This window comes from Xenopus tropicalis, chromosome 5 (assembly GCF_000004195.4).
Source record: "Xenopus tropicalis strain Nigerian chromosome 5, UCB_Xtro_10.0, whole genome shotgun sequence".
NCBI lineage: Eukaryota > Metazoa > Chordata > Amphibia > Anura > Pipidae > Xenopus > Xenopus tropicalis.
This window is the reverse complement of record NC_030681.2, coordinates 142,189,180-142,203,182: the sequence shown is the minus strand read 5'-3', so window position 1 is coordinate 142,203,182 and position 14,003 is coordinate 142,189,180. Positions and strand designations below refer to the sequence as shown.

Below are 14,003 nucleotides of genomic sequence, written 5' to 3'. Positions count from 1 at the left end.
AGTGTATGTGGTGACATTGATGCAGTTGCCTTATGCTGAACTGAATGACTATGCTGCATTGCTTTTATGCATGCCCAAGGCATCCCACAAGCACCTTATGTTTATTTACTAGATTTCATTGACTCTACTAAGTCCTATGTTAATAAACCAAAACGTATTCCCAAGTATATATAAAAAGTGAACAAATGCAAAGAAAAATGGGGTACAAAAATTATATTATTTAAAAAAAGTTACAGTTCCCAATTGTTTTATTACTACAGTATAGCTCTTCCACATTAAAGCCCCCTCTGAAATTCTTTCACACCAGAGTAAAATCCTCAGGCCACAGTAGCCTTAAAGATCTAAGGTCAAAGAACTAAGGTCAAAACTGGAGTTAAAGGTTAAAGGAACAGTAACACTAAAAAATAAAAATGTTTTAAAAAAATTAAAATATAATGTACTGTTGCCCTGCACTGGTAAAAGTTGAGTGTTTGCTTCAGAAAGACTACTATAGTTAATAGAAATAGCTGCTGTGTAGCCATGGGGGCAACCATTTAAATTGAAAGAGGGAGAAAAGGCACAGGTTACATAAGAAGATACCAGATAAACTGTGTAGAATACAATGGGAATCTATGCTACTTATCTGTTATCTGCTTAGTTACCTGTGCCTTTTCTCCTTTTTTCAATTTAAATGGCTGCCCCCATGGCTACACAGCAAGGTATTTATATAACTGCAGTAGTGTTTATGAAGAAAACACACAACTTTTACCAGTGCAGGGCAATAGTACATAATATATTAATTATTTTTATACACTTTCATTTTTTGGTGTTACTGTTCCTTTAAATCAAATCAGTACAGGATTTGGTCAGTCCTGGTTAGGGCTTAATTTAGAATTGCTGGTGGGGGGGGGACTTTGGCATTATTGGGACATGTAAACTATACAAGGAAAGGAAGGCTCTAAATAGGAAGCAAAAATAACTGAGCAGCTGATACTGCCCTCTATAATTGTAAACCAGTGGAAAACATTCTTACACCCCTCAGTTTGCTGACACTGGCTTCCTCTGAGGGGGACACAGGTCTGTGACACCACAAAGGGCCTGTTTATAAAGATATGATGTTAATATACGCCCTACATATGTGTAAAACTGACTCACAAATTATAAAGTAGAACTAATGACAAAGATTCCATAAATCAAAGCTCCCTTGTGTTTATTTATAAAAGTGTACACCCTAAAACAATATTTTTTTGCCAAAGATGAGCAATCTGCTGCTACTTACTTATTGTTGCACTACAACTTTCTGCCCCCTCCGTGTATGCTCCAGCAGCCTTAGGTGGCATAGTATTAATATAACATGACATTAATACAAAAGGTTCTGGTATTTAGGTGAGAATATGCAGGCAGTAAATTCATTATGATGAGGGGGAATGGGTGTTGAGTATTTAGCACCCAGTGACACTGGCTATGTGGACAGTACAGTAACAAGTTGGGGGTGACAGTACACTAAAGGGGCTATTTTTAGCTTGTATCTAATGGACAGATTTATGAAAATGTGAGTTTACAGCCTATTACATAAAAACTCATCCACGTTCTATTAATTCCTATGGTATCTTTAGAAGCATATTTATCAACTGATAAAAGTTAGAGTCCAACGTCTGATAAATACGCTTCTAAAAATCCCATAGGAATGAATAGAGTGACTTTTTTTTATGTATTACACTCTAATCTCACATTTTAATAAACCTGTCCCTTAGATACAAACTTAAGAGTTGTACATATACACCCAGCAGATCATTTGCAAATCTGAGTGGCATTATTGTAAAGGTGACCATACATGGGCCGAATGTAGCTGCCGATATCAGTCCCTTAGACAGATTCGGCAGCTAATCGGCCCGTGTAGGGGCACAAACGACGGGCCAGATCTCAATCGGGCAGGTTAAAAAATTTGGTCGGATCGGGGACTGCATTGGCTCGTTGATGTGGTTCCCGAACCGATTTTGCCTATTATTACCGGTGTTCTAATTCGATCGTTTGGCCCCAGAGCCAATCAACCGAATTAGTCTGAATTCACCCCATATCTCCCACCCGTAGGTGGGGATATCGGGAGAAGATCCCCTCACTTGGCAACATCGCCATGCGAGCAGACCTTTACATGTATGGCCACTTAAGGAACAGGCCAGGCAGGGCAATATTTGGGTGGCAGTACAGTACAATAGAAGCTGTATAGATTACAAGATAAAACCAGGGAAGCTGATAAGTTTGTGCGACCAAATAATAAACACATTAAGCTGGCCATACACGCACCGATAATATTGTATGAAACCTCGTTTCGTACGATATTCGGTGCGTGTATGGCAAGTCCGCGAGTCGACTGGTATCGCAGGAAGCTGCTGATATCGGTCGACTCGCTGATCGGGCCAGTTAAAAGATTTTGATCGGGTGCCATAGAAGGCGCCTGAGCAAAATCTGCCGTCAGGGCTGAATCGGCAGGAGGTAGAAATCCTATTGTTTCTACCTCCTTATCTGCCATTTCAGCCCTGAACGGTGTGTGGCGGATCTGACGATGTTTCGTGCGAGATCGTCAGATCGCCACGTGTGTGGCCACCTTTAGCTGGCCATACACGCACCGATAATATCGTATGAAACCTCGTTTCGTACGATATTCAGTGTGTTTATGGCAAGTCGGCGAGTCAACCGATATCGCAGGAAGCTGCTGATATCGGTCGACTCGCCGATCGGGCGGGTTAAAAGATTTTGATCGGGTGCCATAGAAGGCGTCTGAAAAGTGTGTGGCCGATTGTAAAGATCGCAAATCGCCACGTGTGTCGCCACCTTTAGGGCTCTGGCACACGGGGAGATTAGTCGCCTGCGACAAATCTCCCGTGTCTCAGGCGACTAATCTCCCAGAGTTGCCATCACCTGCCATCCCACCGGCGATTTACATTTTCGCCGGTGGGATGGCAATCCGGGGAGATTAGTCGCCCAAGACACGGGAGATTTGTCGCGGGCGACTAATCTCCCCGTGTGCCAGAGCTCTTAGGGTGACACAGTACAGGGTGTACAGATGACAGAAGTCTAGGTTGCAGCATATATTGCTGGAAGTACAGGCTGCTATGGGGGAGTATGGTAGATCTGCGTGAGGTAACATGTTTGGGCGGAAGTGCAGTGTTACAGCCCGGGCTGCTGATGGGGAGTGAGGTAAATGTGGGGGTAAATGTGGGTGAGAGAGGTTCCAGGCGGGCTGTAGGGCAGTGGCTGATGGTTACATGAGGTGACAGCTAGTAGCGCCCATCCCAAGCCTGAGGCAAGGGTACAGACAAGCGGCACAACCGGACGCTCATACAGTGCTGGGAGTTGCCAGGCAGTGAGAGTGCGAGTCGGTGGGAGGGGACTGCGCATCCAGTTCCTGTAAGCCTGGGTAATAACAGTGAATGGGATGATACACTGATAGTATCTGTACCCAGCCCATCTCCTCCTTCCTCAGGTACGAACTACTACTCCGGCTCCATCAGGTCGACTAAAGGGCAACTGCCCCGCCAGCCGCAGCAACCCAAAGGTCCCGTCCCCCGCCAGCAACGCCCAGGGGAGAAGCATGAGCGACATTGCCGCAGGGAATACCTCTGTCGCACCGACTTCACCGTCCAAACAGGAGGTGTCCAATGTAGTGCAAAGCGAAGATCCTAAGGACGCCAAGGCCTTCTATGACAAACTGGCCCCCAAGAAGAAGCCTAGGCTAGTAAGTACTGCGGCCCCACGTTATGGGAAGCCAGGCCTTCTACCATTGGCTCCCTGGACTACATCTCCCAGCAGCCACTGTAGCAGGAGATAGAAGGAACTTCCAGCCTACTGCCCCCAGCTGTTGCACTCCAGGTCCCAAATTGACTTTCATGGTGATAGTAGTACTGTGGGTGTGGCCAGGGGCTGATGGGAGTTGTAGTTCAAGAAGGAGTTTCCTGTAGTATTTAATAAGTGGCACTTTTAAAAATGATTTGAAGCAGTAATTGTAATACATTACATTATCTAGGCCAGGGTAGAACAGCTGGAGGCCCAATTGCCAGATCCGGCCCTTTTAGAGAGATTTTATTTTTTAGCATGCACAAGAACTTCAACATCTTTATGTAATTGTGTTATAATTATCCAACTCTCAAATGTTAGATAGAGAATAGCATGGACTGGCCAATAGTCAGGGAAATCATTAAAGGGAAAAAACATTATGCATAACACTGCACAGAAAGTAAAAGTTCCGTGTTGGGCCCAGTGGGTTCCCCATGAACTAGTAGTCGATAAAACTGCTAAACATTTCTTTTATGTTTTAGCCCAAGCCGCAGAATGCCATTACCATTGCCGTCTCCTCCAGGACCCTGTTTAATATGGTGGAGGAGAGGAAGATATACGAGCAGCTGGGAGTAGAGAAGTACGTGCAATATCAGCAGGACCATGAGACTGAGCCCCTGAAAACTGGGCCTGCCTTCCCCTTTGTAAAGGTAAATGGTGGTGCCTGCCTGTAAAACAAGGCTTTGCCTTCTCCTTTGTAGGGGTACATTGACATGTCCATCTATCAAACCAGGCCCCCCCCCCCTGGAAAAGTTAATTGGGTTGTATTCCTAAATCAGCTGTATCAGTGTCTATAGGAGGATTGGCTGAAACTGTCATGAGCCCGGTAGCTCCTGCCATTTTATTTGGGAAGGGAGTGTCAGTTGGCTGTACTACAATGGCTCATTCAATATATGTAATTCAAAGTGTCAAGAGCATTCATTGTGTTGTATAATAACAAAACATCCCCAGTTGTGTGTTTATGGCACATAGTATGACTTGGAAATGCGCATTTCCGCATTTAATGCACACTGTCTGATAAAGTTAGCATTCCGTAACCCAGCACACCCAAAACAATAGCCCAAGTCAGACAGATAAAAGTTACAGACTGACAGGTTCCCTGCTGACAGTTCCCACGCTTGCAGCCTCTGCCTCTGTTTGTTCTTCTTCTTCTTTATATAGCCCCAACATATTCACAGCAATTTAAGAAGATTATCCTGAAGGTGAACCACCCCTTTAACATAGGGCCCCCTACAGTGCAAGGTAGCAATACTAACCATTGCACCAAGTTGCTGCATTTTATAGGCCGGGGTGCCTGCTTCATTGCTCAGCATTCTGGCTGTTGACTACACAGCATTCTAGCCAAATCCAAAAAAAACCCCAAAAAACTGGCAAAAGCATCAACCTGTGCTATTTGATTGTTCCTGCCATGTAGGGACTGTGTGGAAATGCCTTATATATATATTTACAGCCCAGTTTCTCTTACCCCTCCCTCCAAATGCCCCTTAGCAGGGAGTTGGGCAGGGCAGATTCCTCACATTGTTACAGTTATAACACAGGTGAAAAGGGCACGGACACCCAACTTCCTGTATTATGTGATGAAACATTAACAGACACCGTACATATAAAAATGTCCAACTGTGGATAATAAGAGAATGTGCTTCCTGCTGGGTAGGACAGAGGGGATGCTCATTTAATTTTCTTTTTGCTACAAAAACTATCCCTACTTGAATAGGATGTGGTAGGGGCACAGGGACATAGCTTGCACCATCTTCTTAAGGCCATGTTACATAATCTAATGTCACTGTCACTTCCTTTCTACAAGTTGCGATTGTTGTTCTGTTATGGGATCTATAATCTGGAAACCCATTATCCACAAAGCTTTGAAATATGCCATTTCCTATAGTGCCCTAAGTAAACACTCCATTTAATTTCCATGGATAATAAACCCTTCCTTAGATACTGTGGGGTAAGCCAATTTGGGGCGATTAATGCTGTATACACGGCTTGTCATCTCTTCTTGCTAATTCCATATTGTACTGGTTTAAAAAAATAATTAGCTGTAATAGGAAAGGTTATAAAGAATTAAAGCAGATAAAAAAAACTTGAATTAAAGAATATGTAATTCCAAGCAACATTTAAACAAGTTAAACATTATTGAAAATACTGTATAATTGCTACTGACATTACATTTACACATAACTTTATATCCCTTACTAAATTCTTGTCATGTATTGTTGGAAAGTTGAATGTCATTTCTTTCATTAAACCCCACAATACAATTTTTTTTCTACAAACCCTTTAAAAAAACCTGTTAAAGTAATAAAAGTTGCCCATGGAAACCAGTGAGGTGCTTATTTATAAACAGATGCCCATTAAATGCTATTTACTGATTGGTTGCTGTGGGTGACACATTACATTTTATTACATTAATGTTTTTAAAGGGGCAGTAACACGGGTTACATGTATATTGGAGGATGCATTTTAACATTTGCAGATATATAACCATTTCTGCAACTGGGTGTAGCAGCCATTGTTCTTCTGATGGAAGGGAAGGAGTCATTTCTCCTTGCACACCTTACTTCTTGATTGGGAAATCCAACCTTATATAACAATAAATAAAGGGAGGAGTATATGTGTTGCAATATATCTGCACCTTAGGGCACCAATTAAAACACATTTACAGAATGATGATGTTCTAACAGTCAGTAAATAATCATTCACCCACAAAATACCTCTGCCTGTATGTAAACAAATAAGGGGATAGTATATTGAGCCATTGAGTTTGGCACTTCTTAATCACAGCTGTCATCTGGTATAAAACAGCGGCAGTCAGAACACTTAGGGGCACATTTACTAATCCACGAACGTCCGAAAAGCGTCCGAATGCGTTTTTTCGTAATGATCGGTATTTTGCAGCTATGAAAAAGACGCGACAATTTGCGCAAGTTGTAGCGGTAACGAAAGTCGCGACAATTTACGAAAAAGTCGTAATGGCGACGAAAAAAATCGCAAAAATATACAAAAAAGTCGCAAAATTTTCGTTTTCCAATCCGAATTTTTCTCATTCAGATTCGTGGATTAGTAAATCAGCCCCTTAGTGTGATAGGCAGGCTTCTCTCAAAAACCATTTTACGTAGAGGTTCGCTTGTCACTACCAGGGAGCTTTGCATTTTGAGTGGTGACAGGGGAACAGGACTGCCTAGTCCATCGCTCTAATTGCCATGTGTATAGGCCCGGACTGGTAATCTGTTCATTCTTGCAAATTCCGGAGAGGCTGTCGGAAGATGCCATGGGGCTGCCAGGGGATGTTTGGGCCTAAGTGTACTTAAAGGGAAACTCCATCCAAACACAACTGAAGCTTTTTGAAAAGTAAACATAATTTTAAGCAACTTTGTCATGTACATCAATTAAAAAATATGCAGCCTTTTCGTGATTTTAAATGTAATAATATGGTTTGGAACAGTTCCCTAAGCCCCGCCCCCTGTTCCCCTGCTGATCTGGCTGACTACTTTGTGACTCAAATAAAATGTAACAGTAGTCGCCTGTCCTCAGCCTGCCTTCAGCCTGCATCCTCCCAATCCCACAATTCCCTGCACACGTGATATCAATAAGGAAAGGAACATCACAGTGCAATGCATCGTGGGTTAAGTAGTTGCTGCATGCTGTAAGCAGTGGAGAAGTTGTTACAATTTGTAACATCAATGTTTTAGTTCCTCCTCCCCTGCCAGGATTTTAAATGATGCAGATAGAGGAGAACTGTTTTGCAGCTGGATTTCAGCATATAAAAATGATATTTATTCATACTTATTGAAGGAATAGATTACAGTGATAGGTATATTAGGGGTTTCAGTGTTGTGTGGGGCTCTTTAACAATTTATGTTTGAAAGCTTGAGTTCCCCTTTAAAATGACAGGACCTATTTTCAATCTCAGTTCAGGGCCTGTACGGGGCCTCCCCTGACCGATATCTCACGGAAAATTAACCATATATCTGTTGGGTGAGTTACAAATTTCCATCAGTCTGCATTGTCACTGATGTGGCTTTCCCCCCTCGGCCTCCATTATGATTTAGTCATTGGCCGTGGCAAAACCATTTATATAGTCAATATTTGGTGCACTTAAATGGTGGCCTAATAAAGTTAGCATATCTTAGTATGTATGCCTTGCTAAAGTTTCACTGATCATTTATAGCAATTGGGTTTATTTTCACATGGAAGTAGCTGAGTGGTTTCACTTTTGTGAGTCACTGGGAAACTCCTGTGGCTTCTGGGCCGGGACAGACGGGGGAGTCACTAGCCGCTCCCTGGTGGATTCTCTGCACTCACAGTTCAGGCCTCTGTTGACTTTTGTTTTTTTTTTTTTTAGAAGAATTTACTGTGTTTGCCCCCAGCCAGATTGGTTTAACAGGGGAGGGGGAGACCAAAATAGCAAATAGCAGGAATGCATCAGCCAGATCCTGGCCTGTGTGAGCAGAACTGTGCATCACTCTGGGCCGATTTCACTTCATTTACACGTGAGAATCATATTCCCTTTCTACTTTACCAGCTTTGTCTCTGTGCAATCCTGGCCCAAAAGTGAAAGAGGGAACTGCTCGTCACACATTTTTAATACAGCTTATTTATAGAGCACCAACATATTCCGCAGCTCTGTACAACATAATAGTTTCAATTGTCTGTCACTCAGGGTTTGTTTACTAAAACTCCCATAAATGTGGAATTTTAGTTCAAAGTAACTGAAGTGGGGTCATCACACTTAGAGCTGTTAAAGTTGCAGTCTCTTTTTTAGAAATTAATATTTAGAAATCTGTGGTGCAGCAGGGTGTCTTGTGATGTGCCTGAGGGTTAAAGGAGAACTAAACCCTAAAAATGAATATGGCTAAAAATGCCATATTTTATATGTTAAACGGACTGTACTTGCCAAAAGTTTTGCTTTTCTCTATAAAAGTAATGATATAGGTCTTTACAGTTGTCACAGGAGCTCCTCATTTTGGATTCTGTTAGGAGTGTCAGTGACACTGCACATACTCAGTGGGCTCTGAGCAGCAGTTGAAAAACTGAGCTTAGGTGTCATCAGAAATTATCAATCAGAAAATGAGGTTGGCCTGTTATATAAGATGATGCTACAGGGCTAATTATTAAATTCTGTTGCTAACTGCACTGGTTTCAGAGCTGCCATGTTATGTGAATATTTTGATCTCCTTAGATCTCATCAGTGCAAGATATTGGAACATGGCCTCTAAAGGGGGAAGAACCTGAAAAGCCACAAAGCAAAATAATCATATTGGCCTCTGGGTTAGACAGTTGAAGATGATATAATTTAGCCAAATAAGATTAATCCATTTGTGGGGCTCAATGTCAGAGAAGTGAGGTGTAGTTGTGGCTCATACTTCTTTCATTTGCTCAAAAGCAGCATCCATACATTTTCAAACAGCATCACCACCATCATCAGCATCACCATTTGCTGATTTGACCATCTATGTGCTGGGCCACATTGGGCTAATTTCATTGTTTAACCAAACATGCTATATGAGAATTACAGTAATTGGCCCACTACTTGATATATGTTGGACAGCACTGGTTTAACCCATGGGCCATCAGATCACAATGAAGACCTATTCAGACCTGTTGGGAAAAGACCTCATCAGCAGCTCAATTTAGTCCTCATTCAGGTGTCTACATCTAGCCGTTATTGCTTTCTACGAAATGCAATACGTTATTATTGTAGTATTATTATACGTGTATCTATAAAGCACCCATATTCTGCAGCTCTGTAAATAAAGAAATACTTATTGATACAGGAGTTAACAAGAGCCCTGCTCTATAGAATTTACTATCCTAATTCTGATGTTTTGTTTTTAAAATCCATAGTTTTAATGTTAAATCATCTCAAAATCTGGGGTTGTTTACACAGTAATAAATATATTAAACAATTAGGTTTGTGATGATAATTCTGACATACAGTATAAGGGCTGTGACAGACAGGGAGATTAGTCGCTATGCGACAAATTTCCCTTGTCGCGGGACGACTAATCTCCCCAAAATTCCATTCCTCAGGCTAGAATCTAACTCGGGAGATTGTGCCTGTAACAGCAATGGGATAATAGCCTCTGGGAAGGGACTGTGGCTGTGGGATAGCAGGTATAGTAGGGAGAGATGGTGCCTATAGTAGCAGTGGGGGGGATAATAGCCTCTGGGAAGGGACTGTGGCTGTGGGATAGCAGGTATAGTAGGGAGAGATGGTGCCTATAGTAGCAGTGGGGGGATAATAGCCTCTGGGAAGGGACTGGGGCTGTGGGATAGCCGGTATAGTAGGGAAAGATGGTGCCTATAGTAGCAGTGGGGGGATAATAGCCTCTGGGAAGGGACTGTGGCTGTAGGATAGCAGGTATAGTAGGGAGAGATGGTGCCTATAGTAGCAGTGGGGGGATAATAGCCTCTGGGAAGGGACTGGGGCTGTGGGATAGCTGGTATAGTAGGGAGAGATGGTGCCTATAGTAGCAGTGGGGGGATAATAGCCTCTGGGAAGGGACTGTGGCTGTGGGATAGCAGGTATAGTAGGGAGAGATGGTGCCTATAGTAGCAGTGGGGGGATAATAGCCTCTGGGAAGGGACTGTGGCTGTGGGATAGCAGGTATAGTAGGGAGAGATGGTGCCTATAGTAGCTGTGGGGGGATAATAGCCTGTGGGAAGGGACTGTGGCTGTGGGATAGCCGGTATAGTAGGGAGAGATCGTGCCTATAGTAGCAGTGGGGGGATAATAGCCTCTGTGAAGGGACTGGGGCTGTGGGATTGCCGGTATAGTGCTTATTAATCATATCTATTTTCTTCTTTGATGCCCCCTTAGGCTGTGGAAGAAGTTAATAACCAGCTCCGAGAGCTCTACCCTGACAGCGAGGAGCTGTTTGATATCGTGCTAATGACGAACAACCACGCCCAGGTTGGAGTGCGGCTCATAAACAGCATCAATCACTACGGTTAGTAAAATAAATAATATCCTGTGTGTGTATTTGCCACCACAGTGAGGAGAAGCATTTGCTCCTTCCAACCCATCCCAGGCAGCTTCTCTGTTTATTTGCATGTGTCAGAGCCTGGGTGACAAGTCACATATTTTTCAGCTTTCAGCATAAATGTCCAGTCCCAGCACCAGTAGATTTAACCTGTCAAGCAGGAAAGGCAGGCTCTTTTCTGCCTTCTCCCACCTCCTTTGCTCAAGCCCCCATTTAAAGCCCCCTATGAGATACAGTTGTCTAACAGAAGGATTAGGTGCAGATTTCTCAGCCCATGAGTAATGATCAAAAGCCTTGCTTGTCAGTGGGATATGTGTGTGGAGTTAAAATAAAAACGGCTCTGCAGGCAGCTGTGAAGAGATTTCAGCAGAACGTTTAAGGTCAGTAGATAAAACAAAGAGGTGGAGTGGGGGGGGGGGGGGGGGTACATAACTAGGAAATGCCTCTGCCCCCAGGGTGGTCTTGCAGAAGACTTTTATCATGACACCTATGTCATGTCTTCCAGAATAACATTCCATAGTGTTTAGAGATGACTGGTTTAACCCCCAGTTTATCCTTAGCAGGATAAGAACAGAGAAGCATAGAGAAAGTTCTGCATCAATGCTTGTAAGGGGCTGTAGAATTGTGTTAGTGCCAATAGTAATGCAAAAGGGTGTCAGGAAAGGGGCAGATGTTGTAGGACTGGGTGAATATTAATGGAAGATGGCGTTATGGGAAGGGGTGGCAGTTATGAAATAGAGTGTAATAAAGCTCTGTATGTGAGATATAGTAAGGTGTTATCAGTAACTCTTGATATCAGAACTACTGAACATGGTTACTCCAGCTGTTGTTAAATTACAGTGTCCAGTACTCCCCCACAATGATGGAAATTTGTGATTCAGTACCAGCTGCAGAGGAAAGTGTAGGACCCATAGAGGCTAGCATGCCTAAGCAGCCCACACCATGAGTGCATATTGTTACGGACCCGCCCGCTGCTTCCTGAGTTTGCTATAATGTACCGAAGGGTAATGGAGCTGTAATATTTATTATTATAGGAAAGATGTGAAAGTGATGGACACAGCTTGAGCATTTCAGGAACCAGTACTTACCTAACAGAAAAAGTCTATGTTGTTTCTCTCTTTAACGCTGTGTTTAAAATTCACAGTTCCAGACTAGGCTAGAAACCATATTCCTGCCGAATAATAACATTTCTGCTCTTCCATATAGGCCTGAACATTGAGCGTTTCTGTCTGACTGGAGGCAAATCTCCGATTGGCTACCTTAAGGCCTATTTAACTAACCTGTACCTGTCGGCAGATTCAGAAAAGGTTCAGGAAGCCATTGCAGAAGGTAAGAGCCTGTTTGTATTTTACTTCTAGAACCCATTGCCCAGTATTGAAGGAGATGGCACCCCACAGATACTCAAATTGCTAATGACCTACTGTGGATCGGCTCGTCTCTTCTTTAGGCTAATGCCATATGGGTCAATTGTTGGCCTGGACATAAACTCAGGCTGAGAATCCACCCCTATACTCGAACCACTGCGCCAGCAAGCATACGGAGCAGATTTCAGTGCAAAATGCATACTCGTGCAGTTTGGAGGCGAAATCCACTCCATGTGCCTGGGTCACCACAGTGGCTCTGTGTGTAGATAGAGAAGAGCGCTGATTCGAGCTCTAGGAGCAGATTCTTGGTGTGCTACAACGTGTGGCAAAAGGCCAAAAAAGTGCACGGGTCCTGGGTACTTTTGTACAGATTCTGGATTATGTTCCAGGAGGAGCGTTCTGTAAACATTTGCAAAATGATTCCAAAAATTAAGTAGGGATGGTTTTAAGTGCTTTGGTGCAACTTGTTTGGGCTACTTTAAAGCAGGGCAATTATAGTGCCCAAAATTGCATTGTTGTGCTTGCATTGTGAAGTGTAATTAAGCAGTTAAGTCTCCTTTTTTCTCTTATAAAGCAGCAGTGCAGCCACACTTTATGGCAGGGTTTATAGCTATATTTAAGTGCATTCTGGTCGAGTTACACTCCCAGTACTGGAAGTCAACACATTGCTAACCTGTGTCTTTTCCATCCAGGTATTGCAGCTGCCACCATGTTTATAGCAAAGAAGGACACAGTTCTGTCAGAGAAACAGCTAAGAGTAGCATTTGATGGCGATGCCGTTTTATTTTCTGATGAGTCAGAGCAAATTGTGAAAGAGCACGGCCTGGACACCTTTTTTGAACACGAGAAGGCGTTTGAGAACAAGCCACTTGCACAGGTATAATGTCATATATAACTATGTCTTTTGGGTCAGATTGTCAAGTTGTAGCTGAACAGGTAATCCAGTTGTGGATGCTTTCAGTTCATTTTCATCATAATAACACACAGGCTGTATGATGCTTAATGCTCTGAAACTAATAACTTCCGTTACCCATAGGGTCCTTTGAAATGCTTCTTGGAAGCCTTGGGGAAGCTCCAAAGGAAGTTCCATGCCAAAGATGCACGTTTGAACTGCCCAATCAGAACCTACTTGGTGACTGCCAGAAGTGCTGCAAGCTCAGGGGCCAGAGCCCTTAAGACCTTGCGCAGTTGGGGTTTGGAGGTCGACGAAGCGCTCTTCCTTGCAGGTGCCCCTAAGGGCCCCATTCTGGAGAAGATACGCCCTCATCTTTTCTTTGATGACCAGATGTTTCACATAGAGGGAGCCCAGGACCTTGGTACCATTGCTGCACATGTACCTTATGGTATTGGCCAGAAGTACAACAAATCAACCCCAAAGGAGAGTAACAAGAAGTAATGTGATGGTGTTAGGAGGGTCGTTCTGCTGTGACAACTTATAATAGGTCTCATATAGGAATTTCCCCCCTGAATAGCATTTGATGCTATTTTATTGTGGTTGTAAGTGGCCTTCAGGTTATATTACCCTCTATTTCATGCCATATCACTTGCGGTTATTGGGATCAGTATTGCTATGAAGTTTGAATCACAAGCAATCATAAAAATACCTAGATATGAGCTCAAACCTATATTGCTAATCTTCTTTGCACAATGACCTCCTCCCTTCCTTAACAACACAATGAAAAAAAAAAAATCAGACCGCTTTTATCTATAGGACCCAAACATCATATAGTAGCTATCTCAGGTGGCTTTAGTGCACAGCGCTATTAAAGTGTTCGCGGCTGGATGTGTTTCCCTATATAATATACCATTTTAATATTTACTTGCCATCTTTCCCTAATAT

General features: G+C 43.1%; 1 protein-coding gene across 1 annotated transcript; it reads left to right on the top strand.

Moving 5' to 3' along the window:
- The first annotated feature begins 3,421 nt into the window (after positions 1-3,421).
- On the top strand, positions 3,422-13,839 carry nt5c1a (5'-nucleotidase, cytosolic IA). The gene is given in 6 exon segments (NM_203765.1): positions 3,422-3,715; positions 4,296-4,463; positions 10,637-10,766; positions 12,006-12,128; positions 12,856-13,040; positions 13,200-13,839. Coding segments are annotated over 6 exon segments (1,110 nt in total). The 5' UTR covers positions 3,422-3,571; the 3' UTR covers positions 13,560-13,839.
- The last annotated feature ends 164 nt before the right edge of the window (positions 13,840-14,003 follow it).